The 27581-nt window shown below is 41.9% G+C and overlaps 1 protein-coding gene across 1 annotated transcript; it reads right to left on the bottom strand.

Annotated features, from left to right (window-relative positions):
• Nup35 (nucleoporin 35) lies at positions 1 to 23540 on the bottom strand. Its single transcript, XM_051166460.1, has 9 exons — positions 23422 to 23540; positions 19187 to 19357; positions 17611 to 17738; positions 15384 to 15438; positions 5506 to 5647; positions 3904 to 3973; positions 3063 to 3191; positions 1634 to 1798; positions 1 to 557 (listed from the first exon to the last, which is right to left on the bottom strand). The coding sequence occupies exons 1-9, from the start codon at positions 23459 to 23461 to the stop codon at positions 480 to 482; spliced, it is 978 nt and encodes a 325-aa protein (XP_051022417.1). The 5' UTR covers positions 23462 to 23540; the 3' UTR covers positions 1 to 479.
• Positions 23541 to 27581: the final 4041 nt, after the last annotated feature.

Here is a 27581-nt window from a genome sequence, read left to right on the forward strand (position 1 = left end):
ACATAAAAATTGACAAAGTTTATTAAGAAACGTTAGTACTAGATGGTTTTAAAAAGAACATAAAAGATGAGAACCCACAAGACATATACAAAGATAATCAAGATATTAAATACTACCTAAATTAAAGACCATAATTCAAATTGCTAATTGTAATCACTGTGTCTTGGTGAAGCAGTTGTCCATGAAATTTATCCATCTTCTCATGAGAGCTAATGACTCACTTCAAACTCAGTCATTTAGGTTACCACAGTCAGCGCTGAGTACACAGCACTAAGCACAAAGTGCTATCTGCACGGTCTTTCTTCAGGTGTGTCTCAGCCATCTTGTAAAGTGCAAGCTACCAATGGGCTGTTTCTTTAAATAAAAGGTTGTCGAAGACAGATCTAAGACAGCTATCCAACACTGCCAGGAATGGTTATACAACTAACCCAGGGGAGCTGGCAGTCCTCCGCTAATGGTTCAGTCCAGCACTTACAGCACTACCAGCCAAACATGTACTCCATCGCTCTGGATACAAGACTTTCATCTTTTTTTGGTGTTTGCCTGTCAGAAATAACCTATTAAAACACACACCACAACAAAAAAAGAAGAAAAATGCATAAGGTTAGTTTCCTTAGTGGCTGTCAATTCTAGTTAATCCCTAGCAACGTACAGCACTGAACTATATAAATCTGACGCTAAAATATGCATTTTTAACATCTCCTGGGGGGTTTGTTTTTGTTTTGTTTCTTAAAACAAGCCCGGCTATGGATTTTTTTAATACTTTTAAAATTTTTTTTTATTTAATTAATTTATCCAGATTACAACTGAACTGTTATCCCATCACTTGTCCCCTCCCGCTTTCCTCCTGTTCCTGTATCTGTGACCAAGGGCACCTCCTCCCCCCCTGTATGGTCACAGGCTGTCAAGTCTCATCTTGGTGGCCTGCTTATCCTTTCTTTGAGTGCCACCCGGCCTCATTTTTAAAATGACAACCTTAGCTGGCCGTGGTGATGCACACCTGTAATCCCAGCACTCAGGATGCAGAGGCAGGTGGGATCTCTTTGAGTTCAAGGCCAGCCTGGCCTACAAAGCATGTCTAGGACAGCTAAGGCTACATAGAGAGACCCTGTCCCAAAAAGCTAAACCAAACCAAACCAAAATGACAATCTTTTCATCGTTGAAATTAAAAGCTGGTCACCTTCCTTTGATAACTGAAACTATTGTATTTAAGTTTTTTCACTTGTCTGTCTATGAGTTCCATGATCCACTTTAAATAAAGTTTAATGTTTCCTCATGCCAGCAGTGTATAGTATAAGTGTTTAGGGATGTATATAACTGTAACTGGGGAGGGGCTTTCAAGATACCTTTTAACATGTTTTCTTTTGCTTTGCAGCACTGGAGATCCAGCCAAACACCTGCGCACTTGCTGGACTAGTGCCTTACCACCGAGCTACAGTCCCCGCCCAAAGAAAGAACTGCCCCAATAGTCAAGGCAACTTTACAGCTGCTTGGTGAAGGCTCTAACTTTAAAAACTCATCAAGGAAAACCAACAGGAAACATTTAACTATGCGAGTGCGCGCGCGCGTACATTCATCTAATGAGACAGTGAAGAAGCCACATGAGCCTCAGGCTCCACCATCCTCAGAGTACCTGGTAGTCACTGGTGGAGGCCTTGTACGCTGTGGCAAGAGGCCGCATGGTAGAAACCCTGGGCGTGCTTCCGAGCTGTGTTGGGGTGCCTAAGGTCTTGATTGGTGTCGTAAAGGCTAGAGATGGAGATGACAAGGCTCCTCTGTCACTGTTTTCCATGACACTCTGAAAAAACAAACACAGGATACACCACCTAGTACTATCACACACACAAAAATCCTATTAAAGGCTACCACATTTGACCATAGAATTTTTTCAAAAAAAAAAAAAAAAAAAATTAGCTCTGAGAAGACAGAATGTTTCTTAGCTAGAATTTGAGATCTATTCCTCAGCCACACCAAACAGCTCAACTTCATTATAAACCACAAGATGAAGACTCTGAGCAGCTGGGCGGGCCTGCACACCCACAGTCCCAGCGCTCGGGAGGCAGAGGCAGGTGGTTCTCTATGAGTTTGACGCCAGCCTGGTCTACAAAGTGAGTCCAGGGCAGCCAGGACTAGACAGAGAAACCCTGTCTTGACACAAACCACAATAACAAATCTCTGAGCAAAACGGATGTTTTGGAAAGAAATAAGGTTCCAGAGGAGGTGAGAGAGGAAAGGGAGGGGACTAAGAGCAAAGACATCATGTACATGTATGAAGTCTTTTTTGAAAAGCATCTCAGAACAGACGCTATAAGTCACAAGAACAGAGGAGAAAGACTATAGTTCATGTAGCTGTACAGTCACTGTTGTGTCATCTTCAGGAGAGAGGACTCTGTGGTCCACAGCACTAAGCAGCTTCAGATTTTGAGTCACTCTTCCTATTCAGGATTCATGAATCCTGTCTCAGGATTCTGAGACAGAAACACTGTCTCCTTTGCTCAATTTCTGTGGGCACTGACGACCACACAGTACCTAGTATGTAGCATTTGAGTAGAGGTTTGCATATCTCCTTCAAGTGGGTTCAAAATGGTTTTTTAAGCCACAAGAAAAGTTAAAATTCTATTCACTAACGTTGAAAAAGTACATATAAAATAACCTTTTAAGGCTCCGAAACACATGAGTATAAGAAAGCTTTAGCTCCTTAAGGCTAGCCTCTATGTCAAGTGTCTATGCTGAAACAGCTCCAGACACCAGTTCACCAAACCTGATGCTGCTCTAAGCAGAAGGCAGAGTGGGTCAGCAGCCCAGAGACCTAAAACACAGGCCTCACTTTAGTAACCTACATATTACGGAGGCTCTTTAAACCTTTCTTCTTAAAAAAAAAGAACAAGTACAGACAGACTGTCTAACGTCTTCTGATTACTTTTGGTCTGCTATAATACCACACCAGTATAAACACCATTTTGCAAAGTAAGAAAAAGAAACATAGTGAGGCTAAGGGGCAAACACTAGTGTGCTCTTCACAGAGACTAACTGATCCATTTGCTTAGCTCACCACAACTTACTTTATCTATACACGGCTTGACACCAATCATGATAGATTCTCCAAATATTCTCCCATCTTTGCTTAAGGCTTTTCGGGCTTGTAATTTAGATTGGTAACGAATATGCATCCAGTTGCCTGTGTTAGACATCTGGAAAGAATGAAATTGTTTAAGACACATAACCCATGCCTAACATACAAACACCAGGCAAACTTAACTTTCATTTCTTATTTAATACCCTGCAAAGAGCTACATATTAGAACTCAGATCCTGTAGAAACAGCCTCAATAATCCCTATCCAGATCTCAACTCTAAAATAGAACATGACAAATATTCCCTGAAAGTAAAGTAATGCTCAAAAGAATTATCTCCTATGGAAAAGTTGTATTAGCAACTATTATGAGACTTCTAAAATGCTATATTCATGAACGTGACTGTGTGGAAATGAAGACTAATAATAGAAGCCCACTCTGGGTACGGCCTGTGCGTGGTGCAAGTGTCCCGTACGCAACGGCTGCTGTGGGGGGAGGAGCTCTTACAGACTGCAGAAGCTGAGCTCCCCTCCGCCCCTGTTCCCAATGAGCTCACGAGTATGTATGAGACACATAACTATCCTGAGAGACTGTGAGCTACCTAAGGAAGCAATGGAACGCTCTGCAGCTCCCACCCAACTCTGCAACTGTCCCTTCTCAGCAAGCACTAGGCAGCTTAGCTTCCAGATTCCAAAGTACATACTCTTTACAAATAAAAACCAAATTTAAATTTAGAAAAAAGAAAAAATTCAGCAGTAGTTTCTTCAATTTATAACTTTTCCTTCTTTAACCAAATCTTAATTGAAGAAAAAAATATTAACAAGCCTTACCACGTGCTTTAAGATATTCCCATACTGTGCAAACTGCAGTAATATGTAAGAAGCAGATGCTTGTGGAAACCTGGGGGGAAATTGCCCAGACAACACCATCAGTGTCCATTATCAATACGAAAGCAAACTTTACACATAATGCTTCCCCTATAGCAAACTCCCTCAGTCACCCAAAGGCCACACCTCAACTGTTCTCCATTCCCAGAGCCCAGCCCTGAACATTTTCAAATCCTAGCCAGAAGCAGGTCCACACATACACAGTACAGTGCATGTTATAAGCAATACCTATGCACTAATCCACACCTTAAGATTTCTGGAACTTAGTGCTCAAAAACATAACTTGCCATCAATAACAAAGCTACAAGGTTACTTATTAAAAGAATGATACTGAAAAAATAAAATTCAGCATCAAAAATAATACTACAAAATTACTTGAAGGTGATACTCAAAATTTTAATGGCTGTATCTTTAAGAAAATATTTTTTAAGTCTTACATAGTCTGAATATTTTACAATAAGGCGTGATTGCTTTTGTAATCCAAATAATGAAATGATTTTGTGTATGAAAACAGTAATAGCTATTACCAGTGTAGGAAAAATATCTATCTTAAATTTTTTAATTTACTAACATAAATTACCCTGAAGCTTCAATTAAACAGCCCTAAAAAATAAATAAATAAATCTGTCACACACAAACACAAGTGAAATTAAACACATTAAAATCTATGTGAGCCAGGGCTCATGGCACATTCCTTCAATTCCAGCACTCTGGAGGAAGGAGGGGGGTAGGGCAGACAGGGTTTCTCTGGGTCACCACAGCTGTCCTGAACTCGTTTTGTAGAGCAGGCTGGCCTCGAACTCACAGTGATCTGCCTGCCTCTGCTGGGATTAAAGGCGTGCGCCACCACACCCGGCTTAGTAAGATCTATCTTAACCACCCCTCCATCAGTATAAACAAAACACTGCATTCAGAACTGAAATTTCACTATTTAGTTATATCTCTCTGGATATGAGGTTTTTAGCTAAAAAAAACAGACAAAGTTATACATAAAAAATAAAAAGAAAATGATGGTTCCAAGTGAGGATAGCACTTAAGAAATTCAAAAGTTGTACAGGAGTGTGAGGTATAAAGTCTTTCATACTGCTTTTGTCTCCGCTGTAACTGGCCTTTCCCTTTAAGGCTACGGAGGCCCCTGCTTTGAAGAGACTCTGCACGTTATTGACTGCTTCAGTGAGAAGCAGTCTCACTGCCTTGGAAACCCTTGCAAAGCCCCATATTCCTGGCATTTGAGCTGGCTACTTGATTTTGCTTTTCAATGTTTACATTTTTTTATTTTCTCATGAAGTCAGAGCAGTGCTGAGCTTGCATGTCTATTTCTAACTCTTTTGGGTTCAGAATAGTATGACTCTGAAGTTTTTAAGTAGTTAGAAAAAGTACTTGAATTACTTGTAGTTTTTAAAAAATATTTAAGACTTTACAATGCTCTTTCTTACTTTATGTTTTAACTATTGTATAGGTTTACTGAAATATTTTTTTAAATTATTTTATTTTTGTACTACTGAAACATTTTTAAGGAATAGGACATTTTATTTTTGACCTTACCCAAACACTGTCACCCAAGTGTCATCTAGGTGATCTTCTGACGTCAGAGAGTCCCCTTGAGTATAAAAAGGATCCAGCTGGGCAGGAGATAGTGTCGTCTTTCGTGGTTGACCAATATTTGCTGGACTAAACATGCTTTGCCCTATATTGGTAAATTTGGGAGGTTAGTTACCAATAAGAATCACATGCACAAATTATATTAAAAGTTAATAAGATATAAATGATTTGAAACATACAACTGTAACCAATAGCCATTTCATACTATCATGTAAAGACAATCATTAATAACTGAGATAACTTATTTTAATTTTGAGATGGAGTTTCACTATACAGCCTAGGCTGGTCTCAACCTTGTAATCCTCCTACACCAGCCTTGTCTGCTCAGATTGCAGGTACATGCAACCACACACGATCCATTTGGTTATTTTGAAATTAAGCCCTAATGTCACACCATAAGCATATTAAACATTTGCAAATTTCTCACAGAAAAGTAACAGAAGCTTCTCCTCGTCCCCTAGACCCCAGTGCTGGGGATGAAACCAAGAGTGTTACTCCCGTGAGGCAACTGACTGTGCGTCGCTGAGCTACATTCCAACCCCTAGTTACTTAAAGACACACGTGGTCGTCCTGCATCTACTACGACTGCACACGTATGCACATGTAGCCAGTTCTAAGTTTATTTCATCTCAAAGGTCTTGACAATTAAGACTATGTATTTCTAAGTAGATACTAGCTTTCCTTAATTTTTACAGTAAAAGTGATTTATTCAGTTCAGGACATCACCTCACACATATGGACCATCATCCTTGATGTTGCGGGCATAGCAATACAATCATAAAAGCATGAAACCAGACACAAGCATCCCTAGGGGGCCTAATTCTTAAACCAAGATAAGCAGATATGTAATGTTAGAAAACATATAGCCCCAGACACTAACAACTAACAATTAGCAACGAGAGGGGCTGTGAACACGGGAGGCAGAATGCAGATGATACACAACACATCCATGTCAAGTGTGGTGATGACGTGAGGACAACGGCCAATGCAGGGGCAGGAAGGCTACGACACCAACTCAGAAGGAAGCCTTATGAAAGCCGCCATTAAGGGCTTTTGCTTGTGTCTCAGATGAAGCTGAAAAATCAGTCGAAAACTGTGGGCAAGAGTGACATAAAAGGACTATAAACACGAAGAGCACAGAATCCTATTACGGGTTTACCAAGGTGTTCCTCACATGAAAATGGGTTGCTCTAAGGACAGGAAGCCAACAAGCAGAGAAACCACGGAAAAAGCAGTTGGAATTCCCATTCAACCCAGCAACCAGAAGCATAGCTCTCCCTCCGCAATCTAGTTAAATTTGTATTTACCACAGTATGAATACACAAGTGTAATCCAGAAACTCTGGACCCCAGTGAGACCCTCAGGCGCAGGCAAAACAACATTACCTTTAATGGCAGTGCAAAGTCTCACTTGCCTTTCCGTTCCTGCCCTGTAAGCACACATGACTTTCCCAGAGCTTCACCAGAGGTTTGGAGGAATGAGAAACAGATTATGAAAATATAGCTGCATCTCACTAAACCAGACACTGAGCGTTAAAAAAGTATTTTTTACTTCCAAAATATTGATTAAATGACATGGGTTTACTATTAAGTGCACTATTAAGTAAAGCCCCATTTACTTTTAAATGCGCGCACATTTAAATTTTTTGCTTTAATTTCCCACTTTTAAATGACACAAGGACTTCTTTAACTAAGAAGTGGATTACAACAAGGCACATCTTAGCCAGTGGTCAGATAAGCTCAAGGCTCCTGACCACCGCCGCCCACTCTACCACAGTGAGTATCAGTTCCCCTGATCGATGCCGAGTATCTAACAGCTACAACTTGAAGAAGGGGGATTGAGAGCTCGTGGCTTCAGGGGATTCAAGACCATCACAGTGGAGAAGGCAAAATGAAAGAGCTCCCCCTGTGACAATGGCAGGCGGAGCAGGTGTGCACACTGCAGCAGACGAGGAAACACCAACAAACTGGAACTAGAGGCCAAGGCATGACTCTCAACTACTTTCAGCAGACACTATCTCCTAAGAGCTCCACAGCTTTCAAAATAGTGCCACAAGCTGGGAAAAGAGCATACAAAGCACAAACCTGTAGAAGACACTTCAGATCCAAGTAGTAACATTCCACTCTGTCCCCAATACTTCCTAGTCACCTCATGATATCAAATGCATTAGTCTAGTCAAACTTCTCCACAGTTTTAATAGTACAACGTAAGTTCAAAAGTCCAAACAGCAAGTCAGGCAAGGTGGCTTACACCAGTAATCCCAGCACTCAGGGAGGCAGAGGCAGGCAGATTGCTGTGAGTTTGAGGACAGCATGGTCTGCAAAGCAAGTGCAGGACGGTCAAGGCTACACAGAGGGACCCTGGGGTGGGGAGGCAGGGGGAGAGAAGAAGTCCAAAATACAAAGCAAATTAAAGTTATCAAATAAAACTACAGTGTAACAATGTATTTCTAACTGAAAAAAATATGGTCATCTAAAATTCCAAACATCTCACTTAAGTAAGTCGTATAACTTGGGTCTAGAAAGCATGTAATCCAACTTTAATGTAGCTTTTATTTCGGGGGAAAGGGGGCTGTAGATCATTCCCCATCTACTAAGCTTATCTAAAACCCTCCAAAGGGACTGGCTAGACGGCTCAGCAGGACATAAAGGCACTTTCCACCAAGAAAGATGATTCGTGTTCCATCCCCACGATCCTCATGCTAAAAGATTCAACCTCTACAGTTTGTCCTCTGACCTCAGCCTACATGTCATGGTAGGTATACATACATACAAAGGCAAAATAAATGAGAGGGGGAGAGGAGAAAATACAAATAAATAAGCTAAAAGAGTGCTAACTACATATACTCATTCTGTGGTCCATGGAGAATCACTAGAGTCTCAGTGAGGAGCAGGCTACACAGCCTGGCCTGGAAGGCTTCTGTCGCTTGCATAACGTCAGTGGGTAGAGGAGTCTACTCACTGGGATGCGGGATTCAAAAAAAAAAAAAAAAACAGACAAACTAGCTGAGCACAAACATGTGTGCATTAATTTAACACACAGTTCTTGGCTCTTTAGTGCTTCAAGAAGTCCCTGCTGTCTTAGCTTCTCCACAATGAGGGTCAGTGGCCTGCAACTGTGAGCCAAATAAACCCTTTCTCCCTTAAGTTGGTTTTGTCAGGGTAATTTTTAATCACCACAACATGAAGAGAAACTATAACAAGTTACAACACACTAAACAAATAATTATTCTTCCCTTTGTCATCACAGATGGATTTAATAGGTAAAATGTATTTTTAAAATGAGACATTTACAATAGAACATCCCAGGAACTCAAGTTTTTTGGCTCGGCAGTTAAGAGCACATAACGCTCTCGCAGAGGCTCCCTAAGCTTAGTTCCCAGCACCCACCTCAGGCAGAGCACGCCTGACTAGAATGCCAACTTAAGGGATCCAATGCCCTCTACAGGACTTTGTGGGCACTACCTAAAGGTACGTTTACACACACACACACACACACACACACACACACACACACACACACACACACAGTTAAATGTACATTTACGCATACATACATACAACCAGACAAACATTCACACACACACACACAAAATAAATCTTGCCAGGTACAGTGCATCTTTAATCTCAGCACGTGGGTGGCAAAGGCAAAAGGATCTCTGTAAGATCAAGGCCAGCCTGGTCTAAATAGCAAGTTACAGGCCAGCCAGGGATGCACAAGAAGGTGCACCTCAGAAACAGATAGACAGATACAGACAGACTTTATCAACCTTCTCTTTAAAGCCTAATTAATTCTTACTACAAAGATATGTCTTTAATAAGCTCAAGACACTAAAAGGTACATCAGCATAAACCTGAAGCCAATTCAATTTTTTATGCCCTGTATAACCATTAAAACACAGCTTAGTTAGCTGCATCATGTAATAACCTTCAAGCAAGAAATTAAATTAAGGCTCAAGTTGAGACAACCATTATGACCTTTAAAAAGGCAAATCAAAAGTAAGTCTCAAATGAATAAGCAATCTAATTCTTTCCTTGTCAACGAATCTAAAAAATGCAATTACTTACACTAATAGAAAATTATTTACATAAGTTTAGTATAATTGCTCCCCACCAAGCTAATATTTAATTGACCCACTGATTTCACTTCCTTTAAATCAAGCTTCTGGTACCTATACGCTATGGTTTGAAAGATGAAAATAAAGTGTGCCTATCAAACTATATCAGATTAGACTATAATTTATCTCCCTTGGTAAATCACTATCCAAATACCCTTCATAAAATCAGATTAAAGAGAGGGCAAAAACCTTTATTACCCTTCAATTAAAGAACAGATCCAATTATTTCAAAATAAATGAAAACATGAAAGACATGGTAAATGGACACTGGACACGGAGTTCGAGTAGCAGAGATGTGGAATGAAGGTGCTGGCCTCAGCCCCATCTACGCTAGAGCCACTGCTTGCTCCCCACACCCTCGAGATGTCCCCAGTGATACAAGTATTTGCTTAACACATGGCAGGCTCCTCGGACTGAACATGACAGCTTACAGACTCGTCGTCACTCCAGACAGATCACAATAGCACTTGCCGTGTTTTCTGGGAGCCTTTCACATAAATTGTCAAACTTAATGACTCATGTCGGCACCCCCAAGTTCATATCCAACCCAGCCGATACGATAGCCTGAGTATGCCCACACCCACAGCCTGTAACTGAAGTGAGGAGAAACTGGCAGGTACTTTCCTATAATCTATGATCTAACACACTCACTGTGATCCTGTGGTGCTTGGGCCATGCTTATCCTAGCCAGACATAATTGTCACTGTCTTAGTAGGTCCTGGAGAGGTCCTAGCTTGTTCAACCTGCTTTCTTATGCAATGCAGGACTGCCTGCTTAGGAATGGCACTGCCCACTGTCAACTGGACCCTCCCAGACGAATCACTCATCAGGAATATGCCCCAGAGACTTGCTGACAGGCCAAGCTGATGCAGGCATTTTCTCAAATGAAGCTCTCTCTTCCCTGGCTCCCAACCATGTATTTTGTCTCTGAAGAAAAGGAAGCCAAACACTTCAAAAATCAACAAATCCACTCACACAGAGGAGACAACAAGAAGAGGGGGTAAAGTCAAACTCTGCACATTGAGAAATTTGCCTGTCTGTACTCACAACACCAGCCAGGCGACCTTGACTTTTCTTTTGGGGGGGGGGGTGTTAAAAGGCAGGAAAAAAGCTACATATGCTGAAACTAGCCTCCCACTGCCTGTCCCAAAATATAAAGCACATTATCCAATTATCTCACAGTGCAGCACAGTAAGATACAAGACAGCTTCTATTAATCTTGCCCCCAATTCCAACCAATGTCTACCAGCACCTATGCAAAAGATTCCATGTAGCTAGCTTTTAGCATCATGTTCAATATATATATGCTTTTATCAACAATGAGAAAAATAAACACAAAAAAATTAGAAAGGAACAAAATTTAAGAGTACTATTAACCTCAGGGGCTAAGACATCTTTTAAAAAAACAAAATGAAACACAGGTTGTTGCCTTTTCTAGGTTCTTCACAGACAAAAGCGTGGAACTAAGAAGTCCCAGGGAAGGACTACTCACGGAGGAAAGCTCTGTCCCAGGGAAGGACTACTCACGGAGGAAAGCTCTGTCCCAGGGAAGGGCTACTCACGGAGGAAAGCTCTGTCCCAGGGAAGGGCTACTCACAGAGGAAAGCTCTGTCCCAGGGAAGGGCTACTCACTGAGGAAAGCTCTGTCCCAGGGAAGGGCTACTCACTGAGGAAAGCTCTGTCCCAGGGAAGGGCTACTCACTGAGGAAAGCTCTGTCCCAGGGAAGGACTACTCACGGAGGAAAGCTCTGTCCCAGGGAAGGGCTACTCACGGAGGAAAGCTCTGTCCCAGGGAAGGGCTACTCACGGAGGAAAGCTCTGTCCCAGGGAAGGGCTACTCACGGAGGAAAGCTCTGTCCCAGGGAAGGGCTACTCACGGAGGAAAGCTCTGTCCCAGGGAAGGGCTACTCACGGAAGAAAGCTCTGGGAAAGCGGCCTGCGAATCTGAACGGCAATGGAGAGGAGCAAACAGAAGTTCCCATCTCCACGGATCCAAATGCAAACATGAGGGATTCCCCAAAGACAGACGGCTGAGAAAAGCAAGCAAGCATCAAATTCACATACAGAAAAGTTCCTCAGAACTAGAGGGTGCGCCATAATTAAAAGATCTATCAATTCCCCCAGTATAAAAGGAGAAAATCCTCCACCAAAGCACACTGTGAAACTAGGAACACAAACCATGTACAGATCATCAATTTTTTCTACCAATAGCGGCGAATCCTCGTGGCAGAGAACTTCCACAGGACACCAGAAGCTGGGACACAAAGGAGCTTTGTCTCGGAAATTCCAATCTCAAGTATCAAGATTACAAAGAAGCATTTCCACCCTGAGTTTTATGTTTTATTTCTTCTGCAAGCTCTGTGATAAACTACTCAAATCTGTGTTCCACTAAAAAAAAAAAAAAAATCTAACGAGTAAAGAAAATGGAAAATATACAATTAGAAAAACAGCTCAACACAGGAAATGAAGGCAAATCCTGGAATGAGTTGTTCACCACTCTAAACTGCAAACCGCCAAGAGTGACGTTCTCAGCTTAACCCAGGACAAACAACAAAAACGTGCTTGAAGCTGTGCACTGTATAAAAGGATAAATATGCATCACAGCAACAGAAAACCTGCAATGGCACAGGAAAATCAGACCAACGAGTGGCGCTACAACACTTTCCTTAGGATCCCAAGGTCCTAGGTTCGATCTCCAGCCCTGCCATCAAAATTATAGAAAGAAAAAGAAAGTAGACGAAAGGAAAGGGGTAAAAATGTAATTTCCTAGTTAGCTATAACTGTCAACTTGACCAGTCTAGAGTCACTTGAGAATGTGGTCTCAAGTGAGAGATTGCCCATATCAGACTGGCCCGGAGCCATAGCTGTAGGGACTTCCTTGACTGTAAGGGATGTGGGTGGTTCTGGCAGGTATAAATGAGTATGGGGCGGCAGGCAGCACTCTTCCATGGTTTCTGCTTAATGTCCCACCCTAACTTAACCCGTTCAAACATGAATGTAGATATAAAATACAGCAAAATTTTAAAATCGAAACTCAAAAACGAGCATTATATGTATATGCGATTAGCTAAGTAATATTTCTCTGGGATAATTATACCTTAAAACCCAAAACCTGTGGATGCTACCTTACTCAGTAAGAGATTCCAAAAACGTGATTATGTGGTCATTGATCTACCGTATCCAAGATAATTCTGGAGGACACAACATGTTTTGGCACCCATCCTTGTAAGAAGGAGCAAGGGAAGATTTTGCTAGAGAGGTATCTTTGTTACTTTCCTATTACTGTATATAACACCATGACCAAGGCAACTTTCAACAGTTTATCCGGGCTTTACAGTTGGAGGTTAGCTACGGTGGTAGAATACGGCAAGATGGCAGGCAGGCAGCTCGAGCGGCAGCTGAGCGCCCACATCTTGATCCACAAGAGCCTGAGAGCACAAGGGAATGAATGGTGGGAATGTTTTGACCTCACCCACCCCTAATGACAACAAAGCCAATGTCCTGATGCTAAGTATACAACTCTACCAACTGGGGGCCAAGTGTTCAAAGAAGAGCTGGTAACGGCCATTTCATTCAAAGCTTCACAAGAGGTGAAAGACAATAAGGAAAGACAGTAAAAACTCATGGCAGTTTAGCACATAACATCACTTCATTAAAGTTGCAATTTCAGAAAAACCAAAGTTGAGAAGTTCAGCAAAAAATGAACATTTATTGATACTAAATATAGGAACTAAGAAAATAGCTCCAAGTCTGTTTTCTCAATTTTTTCATCAACTCCCTTTTCTGTATCTGGCTTATTGTTAGAAAATGCGTAAGTCAGTATATCTGCTAACCTTTCCAAAAGATATTCCTTTCTACTTGTGCCTCATTAAGACTTTCTAAAAACAAATTCCTTAAACACAAAATGGAAGAGGTAGGGTATCCCAGCAGTCAACATATCTCCGATCACTATTCTTGCTTCCTATATTCCATTTTCACTTGTTACTATGTTCTCCCTTATGTATCTATACCACAACCATCTCTCTCTTGGATTTGGAGATCTAGAAGTTTCGAAAAGGTCTCCCTGTCCCACTCTATTCCAAATCCCTAACTATTCTCATGCCAGCAACAGTCTCACTCTCACTGTTTAGCAAGCTTTCTGAACAGATTCGACATTGTGCTGTTCTGCAAAGCCCTGTAACCACACTGATACATGGAGTGCGCTCTAATCTCAGATGGTTAGCCCACCTCTCCTTCACTGGGTCCACTTCAGTCATGCCTTTGTCTTATTCCTCCTTAAGGACCCAGAACTTTCTTGGCAAGGGGGAAGGAACACTTTGTACTTGCTGTTCCCTTTCTGTCTATATTTTTTTCTTATCTCCCTCACTTTAGGTTTTTGAACAACAAAAAAATTCTTTTCCTTACCTGTGGACAGATAAAATAATGCCTCCCAGTAATGCTCATAACCTAATCCCCAGAATATCGGGACTATTCTGTAGTATTTGGCGAAATGGAATTATAGTTGCAGGTAGAATTGTGTCTGCTAATCATCTGGCTTTTCAACAAACAGATTCAGGAGGGCAATACATTCACAGAGCTAATTATTTAATTTTAAAAATGGAGATTCAACTACAAGAATGGCCAATGTGGGGATGCACACCGTTAATCCCATCACTTGGACTTCTGTGAACCTGAGGCCAGCCTGATCTACATAGAAAGTTCCACGACAGCCAGGGCTACATAGTTGAGACCCTGTCTGAAACAAACAAAAAGAACAGTCAAAGATTAACTGCTAACATTAAAAATGGAAGAAAGGGATCATCAGCCAAGAAACTTGAGTTATTTCTAGAAACAGAAAGCGTGAAGAACTATATTCTCAGTAGCCTCCATAAATTAACAGAGTCCTTCCAATGCCCTCATTTAGTTCACTGAGAACTATGGCACACTCTTGACCATCAGAACATCAACATAACACATAGTATGGCTTAAGCCATTACTTGGTTTATGGTAACCAACATACTACTCCATAAAACTCCAAGCCCAGCCAGATCCTAACAAATCAAGAGGCTGAGACTGGAGGACTGGAGGCAGGAAACAAGCCTGAACTACTTAGAGCAAGACCCTGACTCCCAAGAAAACAAAACAAAACTTTAACCGCCCCCCCCCTTCTTATACCCTTTCCTCTACACAAATGTACTTTGTAATGAACCTTATAATCTGCTTATTTTGCTTACAAACAAACCCTGTAACCAACGTTGCCTATTTGAGGGTTATCTACTGTGTTCTCTTTCCCAGCTTGTTTCTGAGCAGCTGAATACATCAATGGGAGTGATAAGCATGTCTAAAGGATTCCGTTCTCAGGATGATACCGAGAGTGATTAAAATGTAAAAGAAAAACCAAGGATTCTATTCCGTGGCTGTTCGACTTACAACTCAGTGTCACCACCCCTCAAGCACCTGCACTGCTTCATCTGAGTTTTCTTCTCAGTGGCAACAACTGTATTCTCTACAGCTCTTAATAACTCAGGACCTGCCTCAAAAATCTATTAAGTATGCATTCTTAAATTCTTAATACTTTTGGTAAACTATCTATAAATTCACAAAGCAATCTGTACAAAGTGCTGCCTTCCTGAAGGAGGTCACTGACATTTCAGAAGCCTCCAGTTTAAAGAGGAAAGGGGCTGGCGGCCATCAGAGCAGAGAGCAGCCTGAGTAAGAGCCTCACCAGTCACAGGAGTTGTCACGCCAACAAGAGGACTCTGCATCACGGAAATGTTTGCCTACAGGAAAAAAAAGAGTGCCGAGTTAACACACCAAATTCTACCCAGGCACAAGCACAGTGATTACCACAAAGGCAATAGATACACTTCTTTAATAGATGACTGAATCACCACAATGTACTAACTAGGGTTGTCTCTAACCAGCCCACACTTCCAAAGGTGAAGTGTCACTTTCATCTTCTATTTTGGCCACTATTTACCCAAAATATGGAGAGTTCAAATTTCCTTTCGGTCCTTTAGTATACATTTTAAAATAGGAAGCGTGGGGCTGGTGAGATGGCTCAGTATTGAATGCTTTTGCTGCCAAAACTTAACACCAGAGCCCAATCCCCAGAAACCGCATGGTGGGAAGGCAGGGCCTACTCATACAGGCCATCCTATGGCCTCAACAGCGAATCTTGGCACTTGTGTGGCCATACACATGCATAAGCACACAAAATAAAGATGTAATTTAAAAGAAGTTGCATTGGATAAAGAAAATTTTCTATAGGAATTAATAGCAACAAGGTAGATATTTGGTTTTATTTCCCAGTCTACAATATTCAAACTAATAGGATATAATAGATTTCGTCATCAAATTCACATAGAGAAAAGAGAAAAAGAATGCAATTTTAAACAGACCCAAGCTAAAAACAGAACCATTCAAAAGACAACTTATCTTTAGCACTCTCAGTATATTACCAAGAAGAAAGTATTAATAAGCATCCCTAAATAAGAAAATTCTTTAAAGGAGTTAGAAATCCATTAGTAAGAGCTAGGGAGACGTCTCATCAGTTCAAAGCACTGGTTGCTCTTCCAAAAGACCTGAATTCAGTTCCCGGTACCCATGTCAGACAGCTTGTAGAGGCTTCTAGCACCAACTCAAGGAGATCCAGGGCTGTCTTTTGGTCTCCCAGAGCACCCACACATTGGCACATACCCACCAAAAAATGAACACATACTCATAAAAATAAATGTTATTTTAGATCCTCCTAAAAAACAAAATCAAGCAAAAAACAAACAAACAAACAAAAAGCCCCACCCACTCTCAACTATCTGATCCAAATCAGAGCTAAGCATGGCATCTTGGAGGCATAACTAATCTTGGCCCTCATATATTAATAATGTCTATCCTGAATTCAAAGTCAAAACATCTCCATGCTATCGCCTCCAAGTCAAATACACAAATAACGAGGACTGGTCCTTTCCATGCATCAGAGGAAAATATGAGAATGGCTATGAATCCAGAGGCCAGCAGTTCTCATACCAAGCTGCACATCAGATTTCACTGAACCTTCAGAATGAGCCCTACTCAGGATGTTCTGGAGTTAGTAACCCTGGAAGACCGCTGACCACTACGAATGCTGCATATGCAAGCAGGCATGACATCACACACCTGTAACGAGAATCATCAGAAAACTGACAGGAAAAGCAGACTAGCTGATTAGCTCTCAACGTGCAGGAGCCAGCTCTTTCAGTAAAGTGCTGAGTCTATCTATAAAAGAATACTGGTCATATGAAAATAAAATTTTAAAAATTCATAAGGCTAAGCTCTTGGACCAGGCATGTTGGGAGACCTTTAATCCCCGCACTTGGGAAGCAGAAAGAGATGTGTGAAAATTCCAGGCCAGTGAGGACTACACAGTGACCCCATCTCAAAACCACCAGCAACAAACCATCATTAAAATTTCAACCTCCAATGCAACCCTGAATTTTCACTTAATCTTTTTTCCAGAAAATAATGCACAAATCTTAAGCTTAAGCGAGTGGAATGACTTAAAACCCTAATTATACTCTGTGTTTAATCTCAGGCTGGGAACACAGGTTAATAAGGCAAACCCATCAAACCCACAGAAGGACTTACAGGAGGGAACTAGAGTCCGCTACCTTCTCTCCTGCTCTGGCTAATCCAGGATCTTGTACATAGGACAGGCTAGCTTCAAACTCTGGATCCTGCCACTTTGCCTCAGCCTCCCAAGTGGCATAGGTGTATGGCGCCATGCCCACCTTAGGGCTCTATGACATCTTAAGTACCTTTCCCGTTACCTAGGTAGAGCAGATATGTACTTAATACTTACTCTATGCACGTGGTTACTCCAGAACATCAGGGAAACCTTTCCAATCACTGACCTCACTGCGTAAGCACACAGAACCACAAAATGACACCTACGAACATGGGAGTTCATGCATCACCTGTCTTCTTGAAGTCAAAGGTGTTGATCCGAGTCCTGGGCTGGAAATGTCATCATATATACTTCTAACAGGCGGAGCTCCGCTTTTATCTTTATGCGCAGGTACAACTGGCTGTGGTGGTGAGCCCCCTATGATGCACAAAACCAGTCAGGTAAGACGCATCATCTCTCTTGTAAGCTATGTTTAGTCTGTGGTTTTCAGAAAAACTTGTTCCCTAGAGCTATTCAAGCTTTAGTATGTCAAACAGTCACCTGGGCTCTTGAATGACATCAGGCTCTGGCTCAAAGGGTACAAGTGGAACCTGTGACTACACCTCTGACAAGATCCAAAGTGACGTCACAACGCTGGTGAACTGCAGACTCCACTTTGAATAAAAGGCTTCAGAATAAAATGCTATTGGAAAGCTTAGTTTTTAGAAAACACACATAACATTGCTTCCTCTACTATATGCTTAACATTTCAATACCCAATGAGACCAATCCCAGAGCCACACATGGGGATGTACGCCCTTGGTCGTCACTACCCAGAAGGCCGAGCTGGGCAGAACACCTGGCATGCAAGGTCAAGGCCAGAATGCAAAACATCAAACCCTGTCTCAAAACAAAATCTAATCTCATTGCTTCCTTGAAAGTTGGTATTAAACAATTTAAATCACCCCAGTATGGAAATGACTATCAAAATTAAAGATATTTAAAATAGAAAAAGGACATAAGCAACACTAAACAATGAAGGAGCCTAGGCCTTCATTTCAACACATGTGACAACCTCAGAAGTATCTGGCTCCTCAGAGCCCAGACTACAGTATGCAGAACACTACCACTAAAGAGCAGGCTTTGTCCAATTGTTACTTAGCTTCAGATTCCTCTTCTGAAATACTATTTCAAAGACTATTAGTACCTATCTTTCCAAACTGAATTTCTCTTTTGGGGGGGGGCGGAGTTACTCAAGACAGGGTTTCTCTGTGTAGCCTTGGTCACCCTGGACTTACTTTGTAGACCAGGCTGGCCTTGAACTCACAAAGATCAACCTGCCTCTGCTTCGCGAGTGTTGGGATTACAGGTATGCACCACCACATCTGGCTCCAAACTGAATTTTTGGGATAAATATAAAAAGATTAGCACACTGCCTTGGCTTACCACTTACTCAAGAGCCTGGGGGGTGGGGGGGGAACTATAGCTTCATTTCTTTGTGGCATTTTCTGGTAGTTGCTTATTGGTTTATATTTTATTGTTTTGAGACAGGTTCCCTGTGGCTCAAACTGACCTTCAACTCACAACGTGAGGAGAGTGTCCTTGCACTACTAACTCTCTTGCCTCTCTTTCCTAGGCGCTGGCTATACATAAGGCTTTTTACATAGGGTCTTACCCTATAGCCCCAGCTTGACTGAAATACCCTGTGTGGTCCAGGCTGGCCTTGAACTCATAATCCTCCTGCACCTGTCTCTTAAGTGCTAGGATGGCAGGGGCTCACCACCAGGCTGGGGGAAGGCATAGCTTTATAATAAAACTATTTTAAGAATAATAAAGTGTTTCTCTTGAATTCTCCCATGCATGCTGATATATACCAAGCAGCCCACCTGCAAGTAAAGGTGACCTCATCTCCATCACTCCTCCTGACGGGCCACTGACTGATCGAGGTTGCGGGGTCACTGGAGCTGGTAAGTCCCCCATTAGGAATCCAGGTAAGAACTGGGCATTAACACCTGATTTTGGAGATGTTGGTGAACCCAGCATCATTGGTTCAGATCCTAAATTAATCAAAAAGTGAAACAAAATAAAGCCATTTTCATTAATGTGCCTCACAGAGTAATTAATGATAGGAATTGAGTAATTTAATTAAAAAACTTAAATGTTATGAACTATAGTTGAATTTATTTTAAAAGCTAGTAAGAATTCTTATGTTTTTGTAGTCACAATATTAACCTTCCATTCATTTGTAGAATGCTAGAGATGCAGCCCAGGGCTCTGCCCACGCTGCAGGAGCGCCCTCCACCAGCCTGCACCCACAATGCTAATCTCTGGCAGGTGTCCCTGGTTGTATTGTCTCACTGGCTTAAAGCATCCTTTGAAAACCTTAGGTTAGTATTGTAAAAGAAATCTCTAATACAAACAGAATAATTTATTTCTACTTCTGTGTTTCTACTGCACGCCTAAAAACAAGAATACAGCAATTTTTATACAAATCTTGACAAATGAAAAACAGTGGACTTAGTTTCTTATTCCCTATACATAAAACAGTGAATTACTTCAGCAGTAAAAATGTGACTATGCACACATTACAACACAATGAGGCTAGAACTTACCTTAGACATACAGTGAAAAGAATTATAAAACTTATTTTTAGATCATTTATCTTTAATTCATTAAAAACATCATCTAGAAAACTGAAATCAACAGTTTCTTTAACATAAAACCAATCTAAAGAGAGAACTAATATTTCATAACCATCAACTCAAAAATTAATCTTCTAAGATTTTGAGATGCACCAGAGGTTAAAATCCCCTAGCACTTGGGAGGCAGAGGCAGGTGGAGCTTTGTGAGTTCAAAGCCAGCCTGGCCTACAGAGTGAGTTCCAGGATTACACAGAGGAACCCTGTCTCAAAAAAATTAAAAAACCAAAAAATGTTTTGAAATCAAATCACTGGCTGTTGCTCCAGAGAACCTGGGCTTGATTCCCATGTGGTGTTTACAAAACTCCTGTCCATGAGATCTGATACCCTCTCTTGGCTTCCTCAGACACCAGGCACACATGAGGTTCAGATATTAATTAATGCTGACAAAATATGCATGCACATAAAATAAAAACAAATATTTTAAAAATTAGAAAGATTATTCCCATCATGAAAATAAGAAAACTATAACTGAATTTCAGAGGAAACTTAATCAGTAAGAAAAGCACAGGTTGGGGCTAGAGAGATGTTCAGAGGTTAAGGCCACCGACTACTATTCCAGAGAACCTGAGTTCAATTCCCAGCAACGACATGGTAGCTCACAGCCATCTGTAACATGATATGATGCCCTCTTCTGGCCTGCAGGTGTACATGCAGACAAAGCACTGTATACATACTAATAAATAGATAAATCTTCAAAAAAGAAAGAAAGGAAGGAAGGAAGGAAGGAAGGAAGGAAGGAAGGAAGGCAGGCAGGCACAGGCTACATTCAGATATGGATTTAGGTGCTCTTGGGAAAGTGAGCACACAGGTAGAGTCCACGCCCAGCTTGTCTTAGAATATAACAAAGCACCTGACCTGACAGCTAACACTCAGTAAGTACTTAGGACTTAATAGTCTACCAGCATCTTACAACACAAAACCTTAGTAAAGTGCTGATGTGTAACTTGCATTTCTGCTGATAAACACTTAATTTTCTGGGTTAAGGTAATAAGCCTTTGTATGACTTGTTGTTTTTACTATCGCTTAACTTCTAAAGAGCCTAAATACTTGTCTTCTAATATTCAAAAGCTTTCAATAACTTATCCTTCCTCTTTTTCTACTACTGAAGATCTAGGCATTAACAGTGTAAGTTTAAAAAGAGGGAAAAACCAGCCGGGCGTGATGGCACACACCTTTAATCCCAGCACTTGGGAGACAGAGGCAGAGGCAGGCATATCACTGTGAGTTCAAGGCCAGCCTGGTCTACAAAGCGAGTCCAGGACAGCCAAGGCTACACAGAGAAACCCTGTCTCAAAAAACTTTAAAAAAAAAAAGGAAAAACGAAAGTAATTCAGAAAGATAAAAAGAAGGATAAAAGGGGTATCAAAAAAGGTGTAAGGCTGGGTGGTGGTGGTACACGCTTTTAATCCCAGCACTTGGGAGGTAGAGGCAGGCAGATCTATATGAGTTTGAAGGTAGCCTGCTCTACAGAGTCAGTTTGTTACACAGAAAAACTCTTGTCTTGAAACACACACGCTCCAAAATCACACTAAGTCATAAAGAAATATATCATAATTTTGTAAAGTACTACTTCTGTTACATAGTGCTACCTATTTCAAAAGTAAATTAAATTCAAACCACAAGTCTTAACAAAAGCATTTTCTGAAAAGTACAAGGCACTTGGTAACATCACAAATTACCTTCATTCTACCATCTACAAAGGTGATGGAAAGTATGACAGCTGTAAGAATTGGGTCAAGGAGCTGGGCGTGGTGGCCACTGCCCTTAATCCCAGCACTCAGGTAGGCAGAGCTCAAGGCCAGCCAAGGCTGGCTACACTGAGAAACCCTATCTCAAAAAAACAAAACAAAGCAAAAAAAAAAAAAAAAAAAAAAAACAGGCCAAGGGCTGGCGAGGTGGCTCGATCGGTAAAAGCCCTTGCTACCGTGAGGCCTAAATTCAGTCCCCTGGGCAAACACACACATACATGCACATTATATAAGTAAAAACCTAATTAGGTCAAGAAAAATTCACTTAGCTAAATACACAGGAATAAAATAGGAAGCCAGACTCTCACTAACCATCCCTTTGTGACTAAACATAAAGGTTTAATGACGGCACCCGCACGTCTTCAATTTCACTTCTCAATCTCTGACCTAAGTATTAAGTACTGCACTGTCTTACTCAGTGAGAAATGTGTAGACGAGACGGTGCTGGGGGAATGTCACGCCAGCAGACACCTGAAAAATCTGTGCAATGTGTAACTTTGGACAAGTAATACTAGGGAATGTCAGATTATTGGCTAGGCAACACACAAGGGTGTGTTAGCTCACATTATCACACCAACACATATGCACTGCAAAATACCTAGACCAACATTTTGTGCACACATTTTAATGTAAAGGTGTAGCTACATTAATAACATTATTGGCTCAGTTTTTATGACCACTGAAAAAGAAATCCAATTCAAGTTACCCTTTTTGTTTTTTTTTTTTCGAGAAAGGGTTTCTCCGTGTAGCCCTGGCTGTCCTGGAACTCACTTTGTAGACCACTCTGGCCTTGAACTCATAGACATATCCCTCTGCCTCTGGAGCGCTCAAACTAAAGGTGTGCACCACCACCACCCAGCTAAGTTACGCTATTTTTTGTTTTTTCGAAACTGGGTTTCTCTGTGTAGCCTTGATTGTCCTGGACTCGCTTTGTAGACCAGGCTGGCCTCGAACTCACAGCGACCTGCCTGCCTCTGCCTCCCGATTAAAGCTGGGATTAAAGGTGTGCGCCACCACCGCCCTGCGAATCACACTATTCTTAAAAGAACTTTTTACCCAAAACATGGCAGCATTACTTGCCATTCGAATCGACAAGGTTAAGTCTGCTTGCTCTCTTTTACAAGCTCAGAAAGTTACAGACTAAGAGTATGATAAGTCTATGTGTCAGTAGAGAAGCTGTTTTTGTTTTCTGTTGTAAAATATGACCGTGCCATTACTCACCAAACACGGCGGGTGGTGGGGAAATCAACATTTTTTTTTTTAATATGGCCTATTCGGAAAGTTTCCCCAACAAATGATGGGGATGCATCGTTAGAATCCACAGTCCTGCAACAGAGCCAATTCCCAAGCAAAGGGCTGGAGAGGGGGGCGTGGGGGCGGGGAGGTCGGTTCTAGGCCACGCATTCATACACAAACTCCCTTTGCGAAGTTAAAGCGGGACCCGGAAGGCGAGGTGGCCCGGCCTGGACCCGGGGTCGCCGCCCATCCACGAGCACGCTTCCCGGGTGCGGGGCAGGTGACCACAGCGGGGCAGGGTGCAGTGCAGGGCTCCCGGGCACCGTCGCGCAGATGTCACCGCGCTTCCCGCTCCCTCCGCGGCGTGCGACGGCCGCCTCCCGGTCCACAGCGCGCTGGCTGTGCCACGGGGGCGGCCGCGGCTCGCTCACTCACCCAGCGTGGGCGCCTGGGGATCCACCGCAAACGCTGCCATCGCCACGGCCGCCACTGCTCCCGCAAGGACCTCTGCAGTTTTCAAAAATGGCGGAAACGCGCCCCACGCCTGAGGCCGCGCGGCCTTATGGGTGGCGTAACTTCCGGCCATGCTCTCTACGGAGGCTGCGGGTGCTTCCGCCATCTTGGAAGAGGGCAAGGTTCTTTCCCCGGTCTGGGATTCTGAGAAAGGTTTTATGGGAATGCTGGGAGCCCTGTGGGGAACTCTGGTGATGAGAATGGCTCTGGTAGCCCCGCGAGCCTACTGATATGTTGGTGTTTGTGCTTGATGCGAGCAGATCTCTTAGCTCTTTTGATAATTAGTGAGTTTCCTCAATGTTCTATTATCCATCGACTTCCTTAACGCCTTAAGAAGCTTAATGAAACTAAATATTCCTTTTTCTTTTTTTAAGATTTATTTATTTATTATTATGTATACAGTGTTGTGCCTGCATCTACACTTGCAGGCCAGAAGAGGGCATCAGATCACGTTATAGGTGGTTGTGAGCCACCATGTGGTGGCTAGGAATTGAACTCAGGACCTCCGGAAGAGCAGTCAGTGCTCTTAACCTCTGAACCACCTCTCCAGCCCCAAATATTCCTTTTTCTCAACTCGATTTCTGCACTTGAAATGTATAAAGTGTATTTAACACACGTTAAAATATGTCTCGTTTTGGCCAGCTGGTGGCGCACGCCTTTAATCCCAGCACTCTGAGAGGCAGAGGCAGGCGGATATCTGAATTGACACCAGCCAGGTCTAAAGAGGAATTCCTGGACAGGCAGGGCTACACAGAGAAACCCTGTCTCAAAAAACAAAAATGTTTCAAAATATTGACTTATCTTTTATCTTTTGCTATTTCTTTCCAAGATTCCAGGAGTGAAGTAATAGTGTTTGAATCCACTGAAAAAGACTTGGATTCAATTCAAATTTGGATTAAATGAATTAATTCTTGCTGCTAACAGAAAAACAACAACCTTGAAGCAAAAAGCATGGCAGGTCAAAGGAGGTTAAAGGAAGGGTTTATAAAGGTGGACAGCAAAAGTGGACATTACAATTATCTCATGCTTTATGAAATTAACAAGTGTAGTTACCTCACAACAGAAACATCTGCAGGGCTCTAGGACCTCACAGGCGTTTCGGGGCAAAAGTCAATAGCCTGAAGCCTGGTCCCGTGTTAAGTTTGTTAGCCACCCCAGGGGAGTCCCATATAAACTATTGCACAGGCTTGACCATTCTGGGGAAAGTGTCCCTAAGCACTGGGAGAGAGTAGCTACTTCCTGGACAGGCAGTAACATGGTACCATCAGTTAGGGCTGGCTGTCACAGCTGCACAATAGGGATTGAACATTAAATGACAAGAGTCCTAGAATTCAGTTTTTGTTGTTGTTGTTGGTGGTGGTTTATTTTGTTTTGAGTTTTTTGTTTGTTTTGTTATGTTATGTTTTGAGACAGGGTTTCTCTGTGTAGCCTTGGCTATCCTGGACTTGCTTTGTAAACCAGGTTGGCCTCGAACTCACAGCAATCCGCCTGCCTCTGCCTCCCTGAATGCTGGAATTACAGAACACTGGCTGCTCTTCCAGGGGACCTGTGGTAGCTCACAACTGTATGTAACTCCAGTTCTAGAGTATCTGACACGCTTATATACCAATACACATAAAATAAAATTAAAATTATTTTAAAAAATAAGGCCTTCCTCTTCTTACTCTAGTTTCCAATGATCTACTCTACACACCCTCATCCTCTTCTGAACAGGTCTTCACTTTCTGTGCCCTGCTCACAACAGTTGGCCTAGCAAATCTTCCCTTTCTATCCCATTCTACAACAATCCTGTCCTTCATTCAGCCACAAGCTGACACACCCTTCATGGGGGCCTCCCCAACACCCCAGCATTGATCATTCTATTTCAAAACATCTGCTCTGCATGAGGACTACAACTCACTGGCCAAAAGATGCTTGTTTTTATTTTATTTTTTATTTTTGGTCTCACAACATGGATTTTCTTGAGAACAAGGACCATTATCTTTTCTTTTATTTTGTCAGTAAATATATAAACAAATTAATTACAAGTTAAAATAAATATTGAACAAAAAATAATTGTCTGATATAACTTGATGCAATTTTGCTTGAAGATTTTTTTTCAGTCATAGGCTTTGGACCTTAGTTCTATCAGAAGTGCTTATTATCATAAACAACTGTTTATTGCTCTTGTTGTATAATGAGTTTCAAGACTTGAATTATCTTGTATGAAAAACACTTGTCCAGTTTCTTAGGCTTCTTGGCACTCTTTGGAGATGTTTTGTATTTGCCACACACCTGTATTCATCTTTTGTGTGTGGGGGGGGGGGGTGAGACACATTTCTTTGTGTAACCCGGGCTATCCTGGAACTCATTCTGTAGACAAGGGTGGCTTTGAACTCAGAGACTCACATGCCTCCACCTCCCCAGTGGCAGGATTAAAGGCATGCGCCACCGCAGCCTGTCTTAAGATTAAATCGCAACACTTGTCTTTCTACTTTCTCCTCTGAACCTGTTGAATAAAATGTCACAGAGACTTCCTCACATCAACTCTGAATTACTAGTTTACTCAGGACATGAGATCTCAACAGTGCACTGTTTTGTACTCTGATGATTTTCAAGCTTAGATGGAGAACTCTTTCTTCAGAGCATGGAGCACATGTCTAAGCAACGCAAGAGTACTGCTCTACTTATGAAAAAATATAAAAGTTCAAGCCAGACCAGCACAGGGCTCCTGTGACATAGCAGGAAACACAGGTGAGAACCTTGGTCTACAAAAAAATTCACACTGAAAATTAATTCAAGGACAGATATGTGTGAACTTTTTTCCAAAAGCCAAGTCTGAATGTCAGGAATATATAACACCTCAGAATTTATTTATCTTGAGCTGGGTTCCTTGGCACACACCTCTAATCCCTCACTCAGGAAGGTAGATCTCTGTGAGGCCAGCCTGGTCTACAAATCAAGTTCAGGACACACAAGGCTACACACACACACACACACACACACACACACACACAAAGAAAAAAATGTATTTACCTTTAGTCAACTGATCCAGTCACAGTCAAATTTATGTGTATCTATCTTATATACTCATAATTTTTCAACTGAATTAAATATTAGCATATTTATGTATAAACATAAAATGAATCTAGGGCTCTTAAGATAACATTGTCTATTTTGTAACTATGTACAAACATCATTTTAAGACATCAAAGTGGAGCCGGGCATAGTCACACGCGCCTTTAATCCCAGCACTCGGGAGGCAGAGGCAGGCGGATCGCTATGAGTTCGAGGCCAGCCTGGTCTACAAAGGAAGTCCAGGACAGCCAAGGCTACACAGAGAAACCCTGTCTCGAAAAACCAAAAAAAAAAAAAAAAAAAGAAAAAAAAAAGAAAAAGAAAAAAGAAAAGAAAAGAAAAGGAGAAGGAGGAGGAAGAGGAGGAGAAGAAGAAGAGGAGAGGAAAGGTAGGGGCTGGAGAGATGGCTCAGTGGGTAAGAGTGTGTACTGGTCTTGGAAAGAGTTCAATTCCCAGAACCCACAGCAGGCAGCTCACAGCCACCTAGAACTCCAGCTGCAGCCTCTGTGGGTACTTGCACTCACTTGCACTTCCTCACACAGACACACACAGACACATGATGAAAAATAGTCTAAAAAGTAAAAACCAAAGCAAAGAGAAAATATATCCACCTTTTGTAGGACTTCAGACAGCCAAGGGAGGAAACATGATGCCTGTGCTAATTGCCTCTGCCGTTCTGTGGCAGCTGACACATCACGGGCTATCACTCCCTTAGACTGTGATGTCACATAGAGCTCCCACGTGACTTCACAACAGCCAAGGCCAAATTGCCTCCAAACTGCTCTATGATTTAAAATGTAAGGACCATCTCAACAAAAATATATATCCACCATTGGTGCTGCACTTTGGGCTCTATAAACAACAGTAACAGAAGCTGGGTCTCTGAGTGTCTTTATACAAACAGTAACAAGTGAAAATTTGAGGGCTGATGATGATCTCATTATAGGAAACAGCTGACAGAAAAGACACAGCCAGGCGCCAAGGAAGCGTGAACTGGGCTGACTTGCCTGCTGGTTTTTAAGCAA

Source organism: Acomys russatus, chromosome 24, assembly GCF_903995435.1.
Source record: "Acomys russatus chromosome 24, mAcoRus1.1, whole genome shotgun sequence".
Lineage (NCBI taxonomy): Eukaryota > Metazoa > Chordata > Mammalia > Rodentia > Muridae > Acomys > Acomys russatus.

Excerpts from the sequence above, each read along its gene's own strand:
- Nup35 (XM_051166460.1), bottom strand. The coding sequence starts at position 23,461 with ATGGCAGCGTTTGCGGTGGATCCCCAGGCGCCCACGCTGG. Across the intron at positions 3,974-5,505 it reads ACTTGGGTGACAGTGTTTGG|GTTTCCACAAGCATCTGCTT; the intron begins GTAAGGTCAAAA and ends ATTTCCCCCCAG. Across the intron at positions 3,192-3,903 it reads GGAATATCTTAAAGCACGTG|ATGTCTAACACAGGCAACTG; the intron begins GTAAGGCTTGTT and ends CATTCTTTCCAG.